The sequence below is a fragment of the Ptychodera flava genome, chromosome 10 (assembly GCF_041260155.1).
Source record: "Ptychodera flava strain L36383 chromosome 10, AS_Pfla_20210202, whole genome shotgun sequence".
Classification (NCBI taxonomy): domain Eukaryota; kingdom Metazoa; phylum Hemichordata; class Enteropneusta; family Ptychoderidae; genus Ptychodera; species Ptychodera flava.
The window spans coordinates 36572147-36596383 of NC_091937.1; the positions used below are offsets into that span (position 1 = coordinate 36572147).

The following is a 24237-nucleotide window of genomic DNA, read 5'->3' on the forward strand; positions in this document are numbered from 1 at the left end:
TAACAGGTTATGCAATATTCAATAACAATCAAATAATTTATTCGATACCACTTAACCCTATATATAACAGCAGCCATGAAATACTAGTGAACGAAATACACAATGATGAGAGAGATCATAAAACGCTGTATTATTAGTTTAAAAAGCCACTTTTCACCTACTACTCTTTTGGCAAATAGTTTAAGTATGCTCAGTCAAAAAAGTTTTTGCTTTATTTTAAGATCCATTATACATCACGATCAATAAGTTCATGCTAGCTACCACTTCGGATTATTACCAATAGTGAGCTCATGAAGTGGGTGATTGTCCTTTGGTGTCTGTCGTCTGAAACTTGTCGTCCAGATCTTTGAGTATTGAAATATCTTTGTATAAGCAGTTAACTCAAATTCTCTTATATTTGGTATGTGAAATATTGCTAAAGATGAGCTTACTCTATTTTCTTCAAATTAGCCTAGAAGCTGCAGATTTCGGAGAAAAAAGTTGCAAAGCTGATGTATAGTCAAAATTCAACATTTTGTTAAACATGTAATCGAACTGTCATCACAACAGTGTGATCTTATGGTAAGGATCAAAAGTCTCTGAGTACCCGAGTCTTCATTCTGAGTTGCCTATGATTTAAATCACAATTTTTCATGACAAAATCCAAAACACCTAAACTATAATCCAACCAAGTCATTTCGTGGTAATACGGTACATCAAAAGAAATTTACGTTGTTTTGGACATTTTTGAATTATGACCGTAACAGAAAAATAATGAGGGAAACAGACATACAACTAACTGCATACCCACCCACCACACCCACAGAAATACCCATGACTACATATTGTGGGTCACCACCTGTGAGCGGCCAAACTCTTGGATCTTAGATAATAGAAACAATAAATCGTTTTCATAAAAATTATCGATATTTGTATTTACAATCGGAAAGTACGTTATCCATCTTCACGACCAGAAAACTTATTAAACATCAAGGGATAGAATTAAAGCAGGACACCATGACTATATTTGCTCACCAAGTTCCTTGCAAATCACGGTTGCCATGAACGTGTAGTCCGTAGTTTGCCTGCTATACCCCGGTTGGCCATTGCGGATAGAAGTATCGTGGTACTCGCCAAGGGGCCACCATTTGTTCTTACTGTATACTTCCACATAACCATTATAAGGAACGTCCATATCCACCAGTCTTACACGAGCTGTCGGAAAAAGCAGGAATCAAGTGAGCGATGTCCAAGATCAAACAGAAAATTTGAAATGTCTCGTGGTATCTAAAATATCGTCGTTTATACGAGCAGCTTTAATTTTTTACCCGATCGAGATTTACTTGGTTTCATGACTTTTGATTTGCATGTTAATTATAAGTTCTTCTACACCCCGAAGCATATTGAAACACAAACCATTTAGCTTGTAAACACAACGTCTATACATTAAAATGTCGCTGAAGTGTTCATATTTGAATTCTAGTGCGAACCAGAATTCCTTTTTAAACAATAATAATGCATCCTGCGCATGTACATGACGACAAGCTCAACATTATACATGTGTATTTCAACATGCTTTCGGAAGTAGAACAAAATTCGGGATTTGACATTCACAATAAAATTACAATCATCAAGACTTAGTCCTTAAAGTTTATGAGAGCACGAACTATTCTAAAACGAAATTTTGACAAACCTTGGCAAGAGTCAGAATGAAGTACTTTAACCGTGTTGAGACAGAACGAGGAGGTATATGCATCTTACCTACCTCCACGTAGAGCTTTAAAATATTCCATGAGGAAAGCTACCAGTAAATTTCGTCTGTTTTATACTGGAAGCAAATTTATGGACACAACCAAAATGTTTGTTGTAGGAATTTTCTCCTCAAGGGTTAAGGTGATACCGAAGGATTCGAATTGCTAAGCAACGGTTGCTAAGGGAAATTTCCAAATCAATCAAAATGCAAAGCTTTCATGGTTTCACAGCTCTACTTTAAAACGTTTCTGCTCCTACAAATTTGCATCAAATTTTCCAAAATTTCAGAATGTAATACATAATATACCTGTTTAGAGCTCCTATTATGGATTAGGTTATCTGTTCAAGTACAAACGATTTTAGAACAGTAAAAAATCTACTGTGTCATTTTGTGAATTTTTCTAGGGTTTTACGGCGATATCTCATTAACGGTCCGGAATTTTTAGGAACACATGCTTAGGTATATTCTCATGTATGACTTTAATAATCCTACCAAGAGTCAGCTAAATTGGTTCATAATTGAGAGAGTCGAAAGATTTTGAGCATTTTAAAAATACCAGGAGTCGAAAATGCATAGAAAACAACGGAACGGTATTTTTTGCACGTGCAAAAGTGTGCATTTGGAAGGTTGCCAGCGATAGCAACCAACGCGCGCTTTGAATCCTTCGGTATCGCCTTAAGAGAGCTGATTGAGAAAGACCCTATTCACCGTCCCTCCACCCACGTGCCCTAATCAAGGTAGTAATAGGTGTGAATGTTTGCGTAATGGAATACAAATGAAACGTTCTATACGCCGATTTTAATTGGCCAGACTATTACGCCCCCTTTGGTATGCTGAATTGCACGTTTTATTCCAGTCATAGACAGCGACAAAACTCACCCCTCTTTAAAAGAACCATCCTTGTTGGTTTTATAAACTGAAGGATTAACAAATGCGCCAATGCACTAAGTGTAATTCGCGCAGACACACAAAGACATTACGATCAGCTTAAGAAATATACTTGTTTTTACAATTGATCTCTCAAATCACGATGAAAAATGCCCCTGCGATTTGAATGAAGGAACGGACACATGTCCCTTGGGAAAGATATTCGGACTCTCAATTTTACAATCATATAATTTTGGTCTGCCACTTGTGAGGGCTTAGCTCAAGGAGTAACTAAGATTGCAATCGGCTCACACCTGTAAAAATCGGAAACATAACTTTCCCAAGAGAGTTAACACAGTGATAGTGGCCATTTTCTATTTCCAGATTCAGTCAATTGGGTAGTTTGTTACTGCAGTACCATATTTTGCATGGTTGCCCCGATTCTTAATTTTTGTTATGGAAGGGGATTGTTTTAATGTTTAAGTCTCAGTTCAAGTTCGAGACACGTACAACTTTAGATCACATTGAAACCTAACAACTGTAATCTTAGCACAGAGGCTGCAGCAATTAAACGTCATAAAGACTAGTGCCACTGTGATGGCTCGAGTATCAGCCCAACAATACAGCATGTGCATTTTACCACAGTAAGAAACAAAACAAATAAACAAAGAAGTCTGTCTACTTACGTTCACATATGAGGTAGACGTGTTCATCGCTATTACATTCTCTGTTTGGGTAATGACAGTCAAGTATTGACTTTTCGTTTCCCTTGCAGTCAACGTTTGACATCCAGACGAATGAATTCCTCTTACGGAAACTGATCAATGACACTCCAGGGAAACCTGAACAAACGAAGCGAAGAGACTATAAGCGCTTGATGTAGATGTTTGATAGAAAGTTTCCATTTCTGAAAGTGTTTAATCCAGGCGCGGATGATTTTAACAAAATACATACTTTGTGCAACTCTCACAAATTGATCTACGCTTTCAAGGAAATGATGCACATGCCCGTTTCACTCCATCCAGACAGTGTTTAGTGTAAAATATTAGCAGTGATTTTATACGATCATCATCGTGATTCTAACGATAAACGTCATTCATTTTGCAGTGTTTCCGAACAAAATTTGCAATTTGAAAAGTGAACAAGTTCACAATCAAAATAACTGTCGCTCTTTGTCACGATGTTGGGTTGCCGACATTAAAGTCGAATGGCCTTTTAGGAGAAAGATGAAGGCAATTTATGGTATCTAAATACAGCAATTATGTTGAACCATGTTGGGGTTTCCAGGGGTTATTCTTTGGTAAAGTTCTAGATTTTTTAACGAGCGTCAGAAAAAATGAACTGTCGCACAGCACAATTGACTTCCGAATAGGTCGCGAGTGCGCGACGTGACAGCGACATCGCCCGTGTTAACGTATCGTTAACAAGTCATCGTTGATGACACAGTCCCCGCTTGTCCATTTTGTTATAGTCTTTGGTGTCTAGGTAGCTGTGGTCTAGGTAGCTGTGGAATGACATTGATGCAACGGGTGCATCAGGCCTGTGACTTGCATAATAAAGTAATCTGAGGAACGTTCAATAAAATTGACCCATCTCTGCCGGTAATGACCATCGAAGGAACTTTTGATTACATCCGTTCACACATAACGATGCCCTTACTGCCTCCAGTGTCGTGATTGTCACATACTATACACATGGTTTGGTGGAATTTTCGAAATGGTATGGGATCGGGTATGTTGTTGTAATCAGCTATTTCGGATCATATAATGAAACAAATTAATGTGCACAAGAATGCAGCCATAGTATTTTATCTTCGTATCACGTTTGAACAAAATCAGTCCATCGAGGGACAGTGACCTATGTTTATGTTTCAAAGACATAAAAAAATCACACCAAAATTTAAATCAAATGGCTGTCTATTGACCATATGGATCATAGCACAAAATTAGTAGACATGCATATGTATGCCATAGTACTTTATCTTTGTACCAAGTCTCAACAACATTGGTTAAAGAATATTTGCATATGATTAAGCCTCAAAGACATGAAAAAATCCAAAAATGACCATCTGACAGCGATATTGGAAAAAAAATGACAATCTGGCAGCCATATTGGAACATGTCACGAAGTAAATTGACATGTATATGTATGCCATAGTGCTTGATCTTTGTGCAAAGTTTAAACAAAATGGGTGTAATGACCTTTGAATTACGATTCAAAGACATGCAAAATTCCAACAAAATGGCAGTTCTGCAGCCATATTGGATCCTATTGCAAGCTTAATTGATACATGCATATGTATGCCATAGTGCTTTACCTTTGTGCCAAGTTTGAACCAAATTGGTTCAAGAATGTTTGAGTTATGGTTCAAAGACATGAAAAAATCGCAAAAAAATGGCCGCCTGTTGGCCATATTGGATCATATCACAAATAAATTGGTGTTCATATGAAGGGCATAATGTTTTTTGCTTTTGTGCCAAATTTGAACAGAATCGGTTAGAGGATGTCTGAGTGATGGTTCAAAGACATAAAAATCGCAACAAAATGGCCGCCTCACGCCCATATTGGATGTATCGCAATATAATTCGACATGCATATGTAGGACATAGTGTTATGCCTTTGTGTCAAGTTTGAACAGAATCAGTTCAAGGATCTTTGAGTTATAGTTCAAAGACACGAAAAATCGCAAACAAAATGGCCGCCATATGGCCATATTGGATTGTATCACAAAACATTTTGACATGCATATGTAGGCCATAGTGTTATACCTTTGTGGCAAGTTTGAACAGAATCTGTTCAAGGATGTCTGAGTTATGGTCCAACGACATGAAAAATCGCAACAAAATGGCCGCCACGCGCCCATATTGAAACAAATTGCGAAATAATTTGACATAGATATGAAAGCCATAATGTTATGCCTTTGTGCCCAGTTTGAGCAGAATGTGCTCAAGGATGTCTGAGTTATGGTCCAAAGACATGAAAAATCGCAACAAAATGGCCGCCACGCGCCCATATTGAAACAAATTGCGAAATAATTTGACATGGATATGAAAGCCATAGTGTTATGCCTTTGTGCCACGTTTGAGCAGAATGTGCTCAAGGATGTCTGAGTTATGGTCCAAAGACATGAAAAATCGCAACAAAATGGCCGCCACGCGCCCATATTGAAACAAATTGCGAAATAATTTGACATAGATATGAAAGCCATAATGTTATGCCTTTGTGCCCAGTTTGAGCAGAATGTGCTCAAGGATGTTTGAGTTATGGTCCAAAGACATGAAAAATCGCAATAAAATGGCCGCCTCGCCGCCATATTGGATCGTATCACAAAATAAATCGATGTGCATCTGTAGGTCATAGTCCTATGCCTTTGTGCCAAGTTTGAACAAAATTAGTGTAGCAGTGTCTGAGAAACTGTTGATGACGGACGGACGGGCGGACGGACGGACACACGGACGGAACCCAATCTATTAGTCCCCGCCGGACTTCGTCCGCGGGGACTAATAAAGTAACTAATTCACGTCACTCCGAACAATTAAGCCGAACGAAAAACAAAAACAAACAAACTGCGCCCTTCCGATAACCTGACCTACCCTATTTTTACCTGCCGATCCTAAACTTTTTAGAGCTACGTAAACCCGGAAGGAAAAAAAAAGAACTTGAAAAAAAACCCGTAAAATTACGCGTTCGTTACTTGGCATTTGATTTTTGGTTGAACGAGGATGTCTTTTATGTCTTTTTTCCATTTATATGTATGGAACATTTTTCTGGAAATGTTGTGGCCAGTGTTTGACCGCCCTGAACCACTGAAAAATGAATATTTAAAAATAAAAATATTTGGGGGAAAAATTCCTGCCGACCTACTCCCCCGTTTTTTTGCCTTATGTAAAATACAAATATATATGTGTAAACACAATGTTATTTATTTATACTTCTTTAAATTCAAATTTCCTTGATAATTTCAACAATCAGAGGTAACTACTACCGGGAACTTCAATCGTGACAACAAATTTGCTGACAAAACCCCCGAACTTCTCCAAAAATGCACAAAAGTAATACATTTCTGTGTGATTTAGAAAAATATGAATTCGTTAAATTATGATATTCTATCATTGAAATTGTATTTCAACTAATAATACGATGTAGACTAAATGAAGAATTCTTACCTAACCCATTACACGTTACATTTCCATCGATATTAGTAAAACCCTCAGAGCAGACCTCTCCCCATTGACCGTTCAGATAAACTCTTAAATAACCATCGTTGTAGGCATAGCCACCAGTGAGTTCTATTCGTGCTAAAATAAAGCAAAACAAAACCGACAGCATTTTACAAAAGTAAATGCCATGAAAATCACGTGATCACGTGATTACCAGATGAGTTCTCCTTAAATCAGTGCTCATGCACATTTTTGTGTCTCTTACAGGTATAGGGTGGGCGCTAGAGCTTCACCGTGGTTATACTTAGACCTAAGAGGATTCACTTCAATAACACAACTCCTGTACACTCCAATACACACACCCACACACACACGTGCCGTGGTGTGTGTGTGTGTGTGTGCGTGTGTGTGTGTACAGGCAGATTAAACTGTGTACGTTGATTGTTCCTGTCATTGCAAGGCATTATTCTGTCCAGTTCTTCAAGGCTTTACGGTGACACAGTTTGTTCGTTTATTCTAGACGGCTATTTTAAAATGCGTGTAGGCCTATGGAGTAACGTGGAAGTAATATCAATAGGCACGTAGATCGCGTGCTGTGTATCTATACATCTTAAATCGCCGAGCATGGCTTGATTTGAATCAGCATCAACCTGATTCCTTACATAGGTATTGGCTATTCTGTGTTAACCGCGATAGAGATAGTCAAACAGCTACTCTACTAAAGCCGAAGCTTGGTGTACAATATGTAGAGGCGTTAAAAACGAAGGTTACTGTTTGTCCCCATCTACAGTATGAAGTTATTTTCTAACAATACCTGCGCACTGTACTACAGCATCCTGTGTTGCAAGCTTCGCATCATATGGGCAGGTAAGTAGGCTAGAATATGTTTCGTCTTCTTCGCATTCTATGTTGTTCATAAATATTTCACTACTGGCAGGATTCGGGTACTTTACATCAGTGGGAATATTTGCTCCGGCAGGAAAACCTGAAAACGAGTTATATAACTATCACGCTTTTGATAATTCGATTTAATGTTGTTTGTTTTGCATTCATTTCTAACTTGACTTGCGAAATTTGTAAATGGATACACTTGTCAATGTTGCTCAATTAAGTAGCTTATGCCGTTACATTGCCAATTTATAATCACGGACTAAAGATAATACTGGTTACTATAGCACATCGTTATACAATGTTATGAAAATCTTGACGGAATGACCACTATTAAAGAAACAACAAGCTATCAAACAAAAAGAACGTTTTGAAGTCAGTTCTTTCATTAAAGTTATGTACATTATATTAAACTAATTTAAACTTTAGCTGTAAACTTCTGTCATTGACAGGACGGAGGTTTTGAAAAGAGTACCAATAATCCGCCTAGTTCAACGTCGCGTTAAATGGCCACCCGACCTGAATCCCCGTACTATGTCTTGAAAAGCTCACCCAGCTCACGACATAAAACCTCGGCGTCTTCCTCATCCCATTTTGAATTCAAGACTCTGCCCCACTTGTCATTCATATAGACCTCAACTCTACCCTCGTTGGGAGGGTAATCGCCAGAAACCAATCGGAAGGGAGCTGTTGAATTAAAAAAGTGAGTGTTGTTCCTAAAATATTGATAATGCTGTTACTGTCAAAAGTGTGATATGTATGTATTGCAAGTCTTGCATTGAAGTTAAACATGGAAGAAACTATCTCGCCGCACTTTCAAAGTAACAAACATATAAATAGAACTTAAATTCTTTCATTATCCGGTGATCACAAATTTCTTCTTGCCTTTGTTGCTATTCACATTAATACTGACACACTTTCTTTTCTTTATTTTGACCTCCACTGATATTTGCCGTATCAGCGTGTTGGAGTATCAACAAGTCATCGTCAATGACTTAGTCCCCAATGTAACTGAATTAAATTCAATTTTTGGTATTTATTAGAACTTATGAAACAGTAGCGCATTATCCTCGACAAATCGCTGACAATATTCGATTGTACCCAAAAAGAAACATATTCATGATTGACATGCAAGTAGGCTATTGTCCTTACAACAATTTTGAAAACAACGTCAGTCAAGCGACTGTTGTGTTGTGGCACTAAACATGAAAAAATTCCAACAAGACAAAATTGCCAACTGGTGATCATATCTGGACATACCAACAAAGATCAGCATAAAATAACGTGTGTGACAAACGGTTGTGCTGTTCTGCCAACTTTGAAAGAACTTTGTTATGGAATGACCTAGTGATGGCATTGCATATGAAAGAAATTAAAATAAAGTGACTGCTGTCCAACGATACAAAAAATAAAAAACAACGTTGTATGACATAATGTTATGTCCTTATGATAAAGATTTGTACGATCTTGGTCCATGCATACCTAAGTGTCAATTCTAGGAAAGAAAATAATTCAAAACAAAACGACAATCTATGTCCCATTTTGTTATTAGGTGGTAGGCCTAATGGTCATAACAGAGCAAATCGAAGCGTGCATGTCATACACGCGGTTACGTCCTTTCGTCAACTTTGCGAGACACTGGTCATGTCTAAGTAACAGCTCCATGCAACTAACAAAATTGAAAATAGAATGGCCGCCTAGTGGCCATTTTGGAAAGCATCCTTCAACAAAGCAATGTACAATACAGAGTTGTGTCCCTATCCCAACTTTTAAACAAATCAGGCCGGCGTTAAAAGCGTTCTGTAGAATATGTAATGTAAAAATTGACACAGATGGCTGCATGATGGCCATGGATCGTATCGGAAAAGAAATCAACGTGCATAATTTATGACGGAGGGTTACGTCTGTGTACCAGCCTTGAAAGACATCAGGTCAGGCATTCTGAAATAATGGTTCTCGACGTGAAAAATTGAAACAAGCCGGTCGCATGGAAACAATGATGGGTCGTATCGTTAAACCGATCGGCGTACTTATGTACGACATATTGTTACGTCCTTGTTCTAACTCTGAAAGAAATCGCTCAAGACATCTCCAAGAAAAGCTTGCAGAGGGATGAACGGACGAACAGACGGATCGATATCACCAAACAAATATCCCCAAGATTATTCGTAATCGGGACTAATAAGGAAACATACGTCCCATGCATTCTTTCAGTCACCGTTTCTCCCAATAATATTGAAGTGGCATAACATTACCTAAATTTTTACCCGCTTTCAATAGTGTGAGCGAAGTTAAGCTTCATTACGTTAGCTAAATATTGCTGCTGAAAAATACAAACCTTTGCAATGAACAGCCACATCACAGCTTTCACCCGAATCTACAGAATCGTGACGTCGCAAAGACGGACAGAAGGCTATACTTTTCTCATGACCAAGGCAGTCGACATTATCCAGCAATATTGGACTCCCACTTGTGATTCCATACAGTGACGGTGGAAGTAGGACTTCCGACCCCGATGCAGCTCCTGAATGAGATAAACAAAGCTTTCCATTACTGCTGACTCTATCTTACAGCCACAAGTATCAACGTATAGCAGGATGTTCCATTCGAAACATTTTGATCGAATCTGTACATAGTAAGTACATGGTAAGACATCAAATGTTAATATCTTGATGAACGGCTAGTGCGATTGTTACTACAACTTATAGAAATGTGTGCAAATCTCTCGACAGAGCTACCCTTACAAACATTTCTTCAAGTTATTGCTGTTACTCTTCCGGATTTTGAAAGCGTTTTAACAAGACATTTTGATCGTGATGATCTTCCACTATTTCAAATTTGCCCTAAGAGATGTCAAACATATGACCTTTGCATGAAATGACATAATAACATGTAGGCTGCCTCAGGCAACTATCTTTGTATTCAGTGACTTAAACGAAGTTAAACTTTACTAAAAATAAAGAGAAAAGTGAGAGGAATGCAATGAGGAGACTCCATGGCAATCCAAACATTATTTCAAGTCTGCATAATAGATGAAATGATCTTCCTACTTACCGAACAATTGACGGCAAACAACGTCAGCACTGGAATTCGTCCAAGATCTAGCGCACACTCGGCCCGATGTTTCGCCATAGTTTATGAGAAGTCTGCCCTGGTAAGGCGTATACCCATCGATGAGCGTTAATTCGGGTACTGAAATAGAAAGATTTAGAATTTAATGTAATGGTTTCCACAAAACTTAAGTTGACTAGTGTGATTGTCAGACAAATTTGACTGGATGTGACTGCCAAGGCCAAAGGCGGCGGACTTCATACAATGAATGCAAATACGGTTCGTACTCTCACAATGACAATGACAGATTACATTTTAATCAGATTGCCTTTTTGTACGAAATATCACAAGGGGGCAGAGTAATTTAGATTCAAAGTGTACAAACGCGCGGCGAAATACACGCATTGCTAATCGCGTTTGTGCATATGGCCCTTGCCACTACTAGTAGCGAAGGCAGGTATTACATATTGATGGATTTAATTTATTTTCAAATTCTAAAGTTACAAAAGTAATATCGTTATCAAAGTAAAAAATACTGAAGCTGACGCCTTGACGTGTGATAAGGCACTCACTAACATCGTTGAATTACAATAGCTACGACTATGTGGTTTAGTCACTAATTTTATCCCTATCGTACGGCAGTAACGTGTGCGTATTGAGCGTGCCGTTTGTAATCGCCTCCTGTGGCCCGCTACGCGATTTACTCACTACAACTGAGTGATATATTTGACAAGTACGCTGTGGGGGTTGCGTTCCGGAAATTAAAGTTCCATAAGCTGTATCTTTTGGCTGTTTTTTCAGAACTTTTGTTTTGTGGTTTGCCTACACTTTCTGCATTGAATCCCTAAACTGTAATTTAATGCCAAGTAGTTAGCATATCAACAGAACCTAATCTACATTGTAATTGTTGAAAATTGTATTCAAATTCGGACTAGAATTGATTTGTAAACAATAAACAATGATCACTACACATATATATATATACAAGCTGTGTTGACAAAAATTACTCGAAGTTTCAGCATGACAAACGGATTAGGGTCAGACATGGTTACTGATATGCAGAAGCAGAAAACTGAAAAACTTGCCACAATTTACAGCTTATGTCCCTTTAAAGTTTGTATTGAAAAAGGGTGAACTTAGGAAACCTTTAGATGCATGTCTATCGATCAGGAAACAAAAATATTTTGTTATGGCAAGATCTTTCCGCAGATAGTTTATTTTGGTAGTTGTAACAACAAAATGAATTTTCCAATCGCCTTATTTTGTGAAATTCAATTTTCCCAAAGAATTTACACAGGGACAGTATCGTTTTCGAATTTCTAGTGTTTGTCTTTCACCAAAATTTGCAAGTGAGTCGGTGACTCCGACTTTGTATTCTTGACTTTGAAAGAGGATGGTTGAATGTTTCGAATTCCCTAAAAAGTTTGAATAAAAGTGTAAGTCTTCCACTTTAAAGGCACATATTACCTCAAGAACTACGCCATTAGATCGCCGTTTGAAATTAGTTGTCAAAACAGAGAAAGGATTGTGTCAATTCTGCCGAACTATCTGGAAAATATGTTCACGATTGAAGTTGAAAAGGCGGTTTGGAATTCGGAAGAAAATTACGGTATGCTGCCACTCCCAGCATGTCAAATCCTGAACCCCTAAAACACAAATTTCCCCATTCATCCAGTCATTAGGTTCCTTCCAATTAATGATATGAAAACGTTTAGTGTGTGTAAAAAACATGCATACCAGGCATCGAAGTGGCAAGGCTTGCCTGTAAGCGCTGTAAATATCTTCTTCAGCGCTTTAATGACGAATCACCCACCTGAGCAGACGGTAGACGCTGCATCAGAAGAGAATGAACCACTTTCATGGCGGCAATTTTTGACACTGCTTTCAATGCCAGTACACTGGATGGCGTCTATCTGCTGATTGGTTGTTAATGGACACGTGATACAACTATCCTGAGCGGCACCAAACAAGTATCCTGCATGGATTAAGAAAGCATCACCGTGAAATAACTGTTAGGACAGCAATCTTACGTTCAAGTTGAGCTCTTTTACGGCCAGGAGGGTCTGATAAATAGCATAGCAATGGAATGGAGATTACGTCATGCCTTAGAACATACATATTTAACAGGTTTCTTGACTGCCTGCCAACAATTTGATAGGATTTACTTTTCAGAGAGGCAAGTTAACCAAAACACTAAGATTCAGTTATCGCGGGTGACAAACAAACACACGTATTGCAATAGATAGTACGCTTCCTTTGCTCTTAAGCGGAGCTCTGTCTGACATGCGTGCACATTAGATACTTTAGAACGGCAATGAAGACCCAACGTTCGATCTTCGGACTCAGTAAACTCAAACCAATTCACGCACGTGCACAGTGGTTGGTTTCTACCGTGCAAGAGTTGTCCCGTCGTAGAGATAAGATCATTGGAGGCCTTAGAACGTTGAACATTCAGTCATTTTTACGAACGATGTAAAATGTTGTTGTTTGCTGTCATATAGTATTTACTGTAGTTATATTAAAGTGACAAAATTTCCATATTTCTGCTAGTGATCTACGATTTCTTTGACCAACATTTTAGAGAAGACATTTCAAGTCTGGAGAGAGGAGGTCATTTCAATAAAGATCAGTACGTGCTTCATTTATTTCATTGTACGTGCATGTGTTTACTTCAATTGTAAACGTACCTTTCCCGGCCAAACTTCATTGCCGAATTATAGGGAAACTTCATTTCGAAGTTCCCAGGGCCTTACGCGAATATGTAGATTTCATATTTCGAGGAAGTTTTTCAAGCTTTACACATTTTTTCATATTTAATTAAAATGTCAAGGATACTTGGCCTTCCACTTCATCACATCGTCGTTTTTGTGCTTATTTATCTCCCAAAACACAGAGCAAAATGACCAGAAGTGGTTTAGTTAAAGTGCAGTGATATATATATATATATATATATATATATATATATATATATATATATGTATATGTATATGTATGTATGTATATGTATATGTATATGTATGTATGTATATATATGTTATATATATGTATGTATCGGTTACATGAGGAGATCAAACACACACACACACACACACACACACACACACACACACACACACACACACATATATAATATATGTTTGATCTCCTCATGTAACCGATACATACATGTCATACATACATACATACATACATACATACATACAGACAGACATACATACTTTACTGAGAAAACAATAAACATACCGAGTTCTCTGCAAACTATGTCAGCGTTAGTTTTGCTCCAATAGGTATCTGCGACAGACAACCAATTCGATTCTGAATAGACTTCTACGTAACTTCCGTTGACAGAACGTTTGATCTCCTCATGTAACCGAACGACACCTAAACCGTAGAAACGAAAACAAGAATTTTAATGTTTCATATCACAATAAGACATATTTTCTCGTAACGATAACAAAGCTGCTCGATCAAGATTACACTTTCAAGAATGAGCACCATACTTTGAAGTTTTTTTAGGAAGAACGACGTGAAATTTCGTGACCGCGCAATATCGTGAGGTCATTTTGAAAACATAAATCAGACTTTAGCGCAGCTTATTGCCCCGGAGCATGGAAGGCGCTAATGTTTGATTTGAGTATCCATTCACTTATAACAACAGCGTTAGTATTTCACATACCGGTTACTTTGACCTCTCACCTAACAGATGAAAATACTTGTGCTATCCATGTGCTGGCGTGATATCATAAAAATGATTCTTGACCTTGAGAAAATTTACAAGAACGGCATCGTTATAACAAAAATGAATATATTGATCTTTACCTTCGCAAACTACGCCTGCATCGAATGCATGATCGCATACAGCTGGCTTCTTGTGCTTGCAGTCCAGCAGACTCGTTTCCGATCCGCCGCAATACATATCCGATATGCACGTTTGTCCTGTGCCTTCGCCGAAGTCAGCTGTGGTTGAAACTTGACGTTGTCCGAGCGAAAATCCTTGTAATGAAATGAATAAAATTGTCAGTAAACGGCATCAGCAAAATAAATATTGTCCTTTCAAACTTGTATTACATTTGGCGGTCCGAAACAGAGGTAAGAAGTACGGCATCAGTTATGCATACACCAAAACTTTAACGAAGAGTACATAAACGAATTTTGTGAAAGAATTGCCGTTCAACAACATGTACTGAAAATATTCAAATTGAGTCTTGCCAATCGTAAGGGTTAAAATGAAAGGTCATTCATATATCAATCGGAAGTTTGATAAACTAATTAGGAATTTTGTGTTTCATCCTGAATTATTCAAAGATGTAAGTGGGGGGGGGGAATTTCAACGGTTCAATTTTCTCTGCTGCTCCTGTTCCTGTTCCTGTTATTATTAAATATTTTATTTCAGATTAATGAAAAAATCGTCCATGTACAATGAAAAATGTAGAAAATAACACTAAAAAAGAAGACTGGCAAAATTCAAGAAAAGTGTTGATTGAAAGATCTATGAAAGACACATTCAAGCGCTGAAGTACATCGTAGGTCACGTGGTACATAACATTGTAACCTAGAAAAGTACATGTCAGATGATTGTACATAATGCATATTCGTAACTTGTTTTCACAGTCAGTTAGAAAAGTTAGAAAAGCTGTAAACAGCATTCTTCTCATTCTTATGACTGAAAAATTGTTGACATCGTTTAAAACAAATGAAGATGAAACACTATCAGTTCCTGACAGACTAAACAATCTGCCAGCTGCATTATCAGGACAAACATGTATAATACTGACATTTGATATATTAAAATTGCACCCTAATTGTACACCATAGACATTGTTGCAAAGTACATTGAAATTCGAACATTTACATTACAAATACACTGAACTAATCGATTGCCTATAGATTTCTCCGTCTCTGTTCATGTGTTTTAAGTGGCAAATGACAAGTTCTTCCTTGCATCAAACGCTAGCAGATCCTGAAGTGTCAAAACTGGGAAATTTTGAGGATTTTGCTACCATTAAAACAATTAAATATATCACAGCCATTAGCCAGTATGTATTATTCTACACCTCGTCATTGATACAAGATATCGTTATCATATCACGCCTTAAAAATAGAAAAAAAAGGAAAACAAGGACTCGCGCCCAAGAATGCTTGGCTTGAACTTCTGAGACGATAGGCGTTCACATCTAGAAAAGCGCCCTCTGTGTCAATAACTAGATGCAAAAATTGCCAGTTTTTAGACGAAAAGTTGGTTTTAAGGTTGCAATTCGAAGTAGGGCAGTAAATTTGCTATTGCAACGATAATGATGGCACAACACGTCCCTTGTTAAACACAATGGGTTGTTATCATCGTAAAAATCGCAATTTATGTCAAATTTTTTGACAGATTAACAGAAAATCTATACCTGCCTGAGATAGCGTTTGTGAACTGTTTTGGTCTGAGGGTAAACCTTGTGTTTGAATTTATTGTTTACGCAATTCGTTGTATACTAATGTATATAACAAGTAAAAATTAACTCTATTTCATTCTTTCTTGTTACTTATCATGAATCAATACTTTTATTGCTAATCTTAACATAAGACGCAACATCAATGGCTGAGCTCTGGATGATCTTAATTGATATAAGCCTGGTTGATGGTTAGACATGGCGACCTTTCACTTACCGAGCTGCTTGCAAACTACATCAGCCGCGTTTGAGTCAAACCAATCTCTGTACACAGTACCCCATTCATTATCGATCAAAACTTCAACTCTTCCCTCGTATGGCGTGCTACCACCAACAAGTCGAACGGATTTGTCTATAAAAACACATCGCAACAAAATCTTAGTTGAACGGAAGGTTTTAACAGGGCGCAACCAATAAATGGTAGGACATAGATGTTAATACTTGAAAATTCATCAGTCGTTAGCAAATTCATTTGTATGGCAAATAAACGTTCTCGACCATACCAAGAAACCTTTTTGCGTCTCTTCAATAGAAGTACTTGGAGAGGATAGATATTCCGAAAAATATCGTTTTCTCTTTTTTGACGCCGCATAATCGGGCAAAGATGCTCTGAATTAAAATGTTTGACAGTTTATAATATTTGACTGCTTTTCCCCAATGATTTTGTAAATAATGTTCTTAGGGAAGTTTCGGGGATCACGTGGTTGGCCTGATCACGGATTTACCTCTTCAGCTGTCACCATGGTTTGGTCCAAACCCATTGTGTCAAAGGTTATTGTGGGCCTGTTTACACGGCATTGAGGTGAATAGATAGAGTCACATGGAAATGCTAGCAGTACTTGACTTGCCTCACCTTGACATTCGACTCCTGCATAGCGGTTTCCAGAACACGAAGTTATACTGCTGAACGGACTCTGGGTTTTGCAGTGAAATACGGTTGTTTCATACCCTTCACAGTCTACTCCTGACATCCAAATTTTCCGTAAGCTGTGAGTTTCTTCAAAGATACGCAAAGCGCCATCTGAGTAACCTGGAAAAGTGAAATAATTAAGATCATCATCATCATCATCATCAACGTCGATGTCAAAGATGATTATAAAGAGTACTTAATATTTCAGTACTTGATATCTAGCGTATATTTCCAATAGGTATCATCGTTTTACACACAGAAAATTATCAGTGATAACCCTATCTCGAAAGCTTCAAATTGACCGATATGGTTGACCTTCAGGGGTCGGTTTCAATCAAAGTATAAAACGGACCAGAACAGTACGATTAACGGTATTCACATTAGTTGAAATAATAATGAGTTTACATATTACAAATTATTAAAGAACGTAAACAAACCTAGTTCACGGCAAACAACATGAGCATCGTTTATGTCCCAGCCTTCACTGCACACGGCTCCCCACTCCAAATCATAAAACACCTGTACCTGGCCACGGTGGCTGGAATTTCCTCTGAGGCTAACAAGACCTGCCACAAAGTTGAAAAATATACAGGAACGATTCCGGAAAGTGTAATAGTGTAAATATCTACATTATCATATTTTCATCTTCGTGTAGTTCGGACACGCATTTGTCCGGAGATTGTTTGCCTTGATAAATGAATTAATTAATTGTACAGTAAACATATGTTAAACATTTAGTATCAAGTACACAGATATGAAAATTGAGAATACCTTGACACGCTACTCCGGCAGTCTTTCCGTTATTAGCGTCATTGGTTCCGTTGGTTGCCTGTGAAAACGGACATTCCTTCAGCCTATTTTCATCCCCTGTGCAGCCAAACTGTGTCAGCCATATAGGACCCGCTGTGTTCCTTCCGGAAAATGACTCTTTGGCCGATCCATAACCTTGGATGAAAACACAGGGCGTGGGTGATATTTTCTATAAAGTGTAACATTCGAGGGGACATGAGCAAACACTCATACTTGTGTCAAAGTATATAGCATCAATATATATAATATACATCAGTATATGGCATTAATTTGTCGGTAATATAAAACGCTGAAAATTCATGCGTGAATATGTCAACTTGTGGTGTTTTCTGTCTAAAGAGAGGAACATGAACAATAAAGATAACTGACTGAAACGTGCAAGAAATAAAACCTATTTCGCATTTATACTCTTCCCCCTTCAAAAGAAGAACTGGTTCTGCATTCACTTAGTAGTATGCACCTCGAAAGTAGGGTACTCAAATTTTCCTCAAGGAATCTTTAAATCATTCACTTCAAAATCAAGAACAAAATCGGGGTCACCATGCAAATTAGAGAGACAAAATAACCCAAGATTTATTGATATTTGAAATTCAAACGGGCCGCACTCCCCGTGTTATAAAAAATAAAATGTTTGATTTCAAAAAAATTAAGACGGTGAAAGTCACTTTCTTACTCACAAGGATTCAAAATGAACCCCCCACAAGTGGTAGATCAGAAAAGACTTGAAAAGGTTTGAGAGTCTAAATATCTGTCCTTCGCAAACTACCTTAATTGTTCGCAGTTGTTATTAACTCGAATTTGTCATACCTAGTTCTCTGCAAACAACTTGGGCATCGTCGAGATCCCAACCGTCACTGGACACCGATCCCCATTCACCGTTGTAGTAAACCTCCACTCTACCCTCATAGAACCTAGATCCACCGACCAATCGTACCTCACCTGTAGAATGAAAGAAGGGCAATTGTTATCGCACTTCAAATATTGATTAAAACATTTGATCAAATTTTTTGACCCGAAAATTATAATATCGCTGTCATTTCAAAGTAAGCGTTTTATTTAGCACAGGAATTACGTCGAGTGTTAAATTTACTTTCAGGGTATCAGAGCATAAACAATTCTACGGTTTTATTTTTAAAAGGTTATACTTCTTATTGCATTCTTACATTCAACATTTTTAAATAACCAATGGCGTATTACTGCTCGTCCACGGTATCTTCCCACTGTTCTGTTTTCAAAATGTTTTCAGAACAACTGACAATGCTATCCATGTGTGATGTAGCATTGAATAAGCGTACTAATTGATTGACTTACTTTTACATTTAATAGACACGTCTTTACTATGGTCACATTGCGGCGGTACAGCACTAATTGGGCAATCTAGTAGGGAGAGCGAATCTTGGACACAGTCTACGTTCGACCAGGAGATGGGATCAGAACCCTCTCCGAAAATGGGTGTCGAAAAGATGTCTGCGACACCAAGATCGAAACCTGAAAATTTTTCAAAAGAAAACAATAAAGGGACGATAGAAGTGTAAGTCTTAAGATGCATATAAAGCGCCTTATTTATCATGTTGCATGTAAGCATACAAGCTGAGCTGTATGAGTATTTGATAGATTGAGTGAAAACTTGTCGACACATCGAGTGTGTGACCTTCCATGGCCATATCTCCACATGGTGCGACGTTGCAGTAGAAACGACGGAAATTAACCGTCGAATTCATTCTATTAGGCATGGTCACATAGTTTTTGTTTCATCCTCGTTCAGTTATTTAAGGAATAACAATGGAAGAAAATGAATTATGACTTATATTTGTGATTATTTACTTTAGCACAATCATGTTGCGATGTAAAAAGACAGAAATATTGCTGTTCCGTATCACTCTGGCCTTTATATGTTAAGAGGAAGGTCCTATATATGTAATGTAATGTTGTGATACTGAAGCTGTATTTGCGGTTGAAAACAGAAAAGGACAATTGACGGTCAAAGCCAAGTAATGGATTGGCTATTCTGTTCATATTCTGATTATCAATAGATTTATATACTGCACGCTGTGAAAACTTAAACGGGCAATGACCTAAGCAATGTCACAATATGCTTTTCCACGATTAGTATGTATCATTTTAGTGAACGACATGGATTGCTGATTTCTTGATGACGACATCAAGTTTCGCGCGAAATTTTGTCATGACGAAAGGCGTAATTCTTTTTCACAATACTACCAAAGTCTCATCTTTCTTACCTAATTCTTTGCAAACCACGTTTGCGTCAACATCATCCCAACCGATACTGCACACTGTGCCGTACTCTCCGTTATCAAACACTTCAAGTCGACCCTCATGATGTGACATACCGTCGGCTAATCTCCAATCAACTGAACAAAGAAATGAAAAACCCCCAAAAATCTACGTTATTTTTTAATCCAATGTCGGTGAACTAATTATGCATACATGCAAATTTTACTCCGCGTCTCCATGTTTGAAAGTTAGAGAAATCGATTATCAAAACGCAGCTGGGGATATAATGTAAACTCGAAAGAAATTGAGGAATTATTATATTTCTTCAAAAAAGGGGCATGGAAGAGTACATGGACCCGAATTTTTGCTGAAAACAATTTGGTTTTCTTGGAGATGGCTGCCATACTGGCTAAAATGGACCTCTCGGATAACGTAATTTCGGAAAATAGTCACCTGCGAGGGCTGTTTCATGATTGTTATCCCAGTGTTTTGGCGCATACCATGAGTCAGATAAACAAAAACAAAAACTATCATATATTAGTAAGATAAGTGATGTCTGATTTCAACAATGAAGCCTGCCTTTAAAGTGCTACAAACGTCGTTGTCTGATTCACATATTAGGGGCAGGATGTGCTCAGACCTTCCGAAAGAAATAGCATCACTATTTGGTTTTTACGACCTATAGGCATGACATCTTACTCTGTTGGTTTCAAACTCTGTTGTGTATACTTTTCTTTGAGCTTCATCCGGCGACAATTTTGTCTTTCTGTGAGTATTTGAGTTATTATCAGGTTTCCCCGACAGGGTACAATTTGTTGACTTTTTATCAGTTTATCATTCCCTTGTTACCCTTGTAGTATTTCTGAGGAACTACAATGCTGATAAACCATAATACTGTCCATCTTACCATTGATAGTTACTTCAAAGCTGCACCATGCCACGTTATCATAGGAATCTGATGCGGTGATGTTGACAACTGTCGTCCCGATAGTGAAACCCTCGCCCGGTGCGTACGTGCCCGTCGCGTTGATCAACTCCAGAGAATTGTCCCAAACAGTCGGTAGAACGAAGTCTATTGGATGCTTCCTTTGTCCGACATTTGCATGCTCAGTGACGTTACCAGGACAGTCCAGAAGGGGCACTTCCACATCTTAAAAATATAACAGCAAACGTGTAGTAAGTGAAACAGAATATTTCTCAATGTAAAAGAGACAAATTCTTTACAACAGATGAACATGTAAGTACCATAGCATGGATGTAAGTCTACACGTAAGTAGGTCGGCTGACCTCCAGATTCTAACACTGTAGAAAATGTGCTACTCTGAGTATATAAACACCCCCGAATGCACATAGAACTGAAGAATTATTCTAAGGGAATAGTTCTAAGTCAAAATATTGATATACGAAACATCAGAATAGAAATATGTGTTAATTTGTTTCTTAAAACCCTTTGGAAGACATGTTCACCAGTTTATGGTAATTTTCCAGAAGAAATCTTCTCTGGTGTACCTTTGAACAGACGATGCAGTATCGTATACGGTAGTACGCGTCTCGAGAGTGTAAGACTTGAATTTATGTTAAAACTTTCCTGATTGAAATTTGTTTAATTCTCTCGCCAAACCACGAAGAAAAATCAGAGGTCACCGTGCCAAGGTTGGAATTTGAGGAACAAATAACTTAACGTTTCGCAATACTTGCGACTTCAAAATGGCCGCCATCCCTGAGTTAACTCTATGGCGAAAATGAAATTTTCAATTTTCGAAAAAAACTAAGATGGTTAAAGGTTTTCTTATTTAAGAGCTGTAAAAAATTGAGAATACAAATGTGTGTCCCCGGGGCGCGTTCTACCTTAAAAAGACTGTCTCTGTTGATCGAAAGCATGACTATACATGATACAGTATGCATTTTGATGGTAGTTAAATTTGCTATGTCATGGGGATCACCATTGCAAGTCTAAGAAAAATAACTTACTATATAGGCATTTCTCATTCACAAAAGTCAAGTTACCATCCTTGAATGATCTGTCATCCTTGTATTTTTATCCTAATTTAAACATTTTCGAAGATTCGGAGGGAAAAGCAAATGTTGCTACAAAACAAGTTGCAGTTGTATTCAACAAGGAATTATGCGAACAAGGTCGACTGTTCAAAGCAAAACTGATCACTTCATACCGACGGAAAGTTAATTTCATACTACAGAGGGTTTATTTATCCCTATTTCTGAACCTTAAAGTCGAGTTAATACAGAAAAATGGCAACGGAATAAGCTTAATGTCCTTTGTATGTCAGTAGCTCACTTACCAAAAACTTCGATGTCAAAAGTACACCAGCCAAGATTACCCGAGTCATCAGTCGCAGTATAGTTGATTACAGTGATTCCAATATTGAATGTGTCACCAGAGGAGTGTTCACTGGTTGCAGTGACGGGTTGCATCAAGTTATCAGTGGCGTTTGGTTGAGGATACACCACGACAGCTGTTGGGAGACCCGGCTCGTTTGCAACTCTGATATCGTCTGGACACTCAAGTGAGGGCGCTTCGTCATCTGGAATTCGAACAGCAATCGTTTACCTCTTGGGCAAGTAACAATCGTAATCTTTCCATGCTATCGTGTATTTTAAATTTTATCGAATCGAACTCATATCGAACCTATGGCCGAACCAGTTCGTAGAATTGGTAGCCACAACATCGAACGTAGTCACAAGCAGAGTGTGGCTACTGTAAACGGCTGCATTTTAAAAATCGCTTTCAAATAACACAGTGCGATTTTGTCAAGTGTCCAGTGGCCGGTCATATCTTGCTAATGGCCGGCCACTGGACCCTTCTTTGACCGTATATCACTGGTAAACTAACGGTTTAGGACGTCAAAAGAGCAATTTTTTTTGCAGTCTGTGAGCGATTGAGTTATTCGGGTAGGCAAAGAGCTGACTTGAGTTGATTTCGGCCGAAAATAGTTTGACAAGGTAGTTCTTCGTGCGAGGTCCAGAACGGGACCGCGTCCGCCGTAATTTCCTAAGAGAGTCAGCAGGACTGTAGTGGGAGGCTGTGTAACGCAGGGAACACACCGCACAGTACGCAGGGCTAAGACATCCAATGTGTCCGGTAGGTAAGCGCCACATCACAGGGGACAGATGAAGGTCCCCTTGGGTGGGGAGGAGGGTTTTTTGTGCAACGGTTTACCTTATTTGATTTTATTAATTTTGACTGTGATATTTCAAACAAAGAGTTCAACTCCACACCGTCTGACTGCTTTATTATTACCGACAAGTCCTTATATCCTCTCCAACTTGTGTATACACCACTGTAATTGCTCCGAAAACATTGCCAACTTGCCAATCCGCTGTCCGTACAGCGGATTAAGTGATTGAGTCAACACCACAGCCGTCCCACACGTATTAAAATAAGGATGCGTGTGGGACGACAACCCGAAGGCACGCTATGTATAAAATAACATGCTAATCCCGCTACGGGATTACGAGATAACGAATCGGCGGCAACTATCCCTTGAACAAAGGATCAAAGGAGTGTCCTGTATCCTTCTATTTTTTACCTCTATGGAACAACAGAGTGCCCGTGGTCTATTATGGTATTACGATCTTTATCAATTAAATACTCCCCTTTGCTATAAAACCATCCCTCTTTCCATCGCACCGGGCCATTATACAGAGCAGGTCGGCCACCTCGTTACGAGGTTTCGCGCATGACTTCGCACTGCCACACCGACGCACTCAATTAGAAGGTAGACCATGCCGTGCGACATGACTCTCACATTACCTTTCTTGAGCTTGTACAAATGTACAAGAACTTCAATGAAATATTGTTGTATCTATCCAAAATATCCTTGTTCTTAACAGACCTTCAATTTTTTATATCGGCAACATTGCATCGTAGACGGTTTACTTTTAATTATAGTTACTTGCAAGATGCAAATGTAGTTCAGAAACACTCCAAAACTAATGACGTGTTAAGCAAACAGTTTAAGTTGACTAAATGGATTTTTGAAAATTCGCAAATTAGGAAAGGGGTTGCTCAAAACTTCTGAATGCTCAAGGCAATTTTTCCGAACCTCCCTGGCCATAACTAATGGTGACTCCCCTATCAGCTGGTTAATGAAAGTGTCTCATCTGACTGTATTTACATCACCAATCCTA

General features: G+C 38.3%; 1 protein-coding gene across 1 annotated transcript in view; it reads right to left on the reverse strand.

The window, feature by feature from the left end:
• Positions 1 to 1000: 1000 nt before the first annotated feature.
• LOC139141633 (scavenger receptor cysteine-rich domain superfamily protein-like) overlaps positions 1001 to 24237 on the reverse strand; it is a 42534-nt gene continuing 19297 nt past the window's right edge. Inside the window, exons 3-21 of the mRNA XM_070711224.1 lie at positions 22389 to 22631; positions 20996 to 21238; positions 20094 to 20225; positions 19165 to 19341; positions 18661 to 18792; positions 17815 to 17988; positions 17481 to 17609; positions 16987 to 17163; positions 16351 to 16485; positions 14518 to 14691; positions 13942 to 14079; positions 12512 to 12673; positions 10702 to 10839; positions 9986 to 10171; positions 8200 to 8334; positions 7574 to 7744; positions 6766 to 6897; positions 3286 to 3441; positions 1001 to 1194 (exon numbers count right to left, since the gene is read on the reverse strand). Of these exons, the coding sequence (XP_070567325.1) occupies positions 1001 to 1194; positions 3286 to 3441; positions 6766 to 6897; positions 7574 to 7744; positions 8200 to 8334; positions 9986 to 10171; positions 10702 to 10839; positions 12512 to 12673; positions 13942 to 14079; positions 14518 to 14691; positions 16351 to 16485; positions 16987 to 17163; positions 17481 to 17609; positions 17815 to 17988; positions 18661 to 18792; positions 19165 to 19341; positions 20094 to 20225; positions 20996 to 21238; positions 22389 to 22631 (3128 nt within the window). The remainder of the gene's footprint in view (positions 1195 to 3285; positions 3442 to 6765; positions 6898 to 7573; positions 7745 to 8199; positions 8335 to 9985; positions 10172 to 10701; positions 10840 to 12511; positions 12674 to 13941; positions 14080 to 14517; positions 14692 to 16350; positions 16486 to 16986; positions 17164 to 17480; positions 17610 to 17814; positions 17989 to 18660; positions 18793 to 19164; positions 19342 to 20093; positions 20226 to 20995; positions 21239 to 22388; positions 22632 to 24237) is intronic.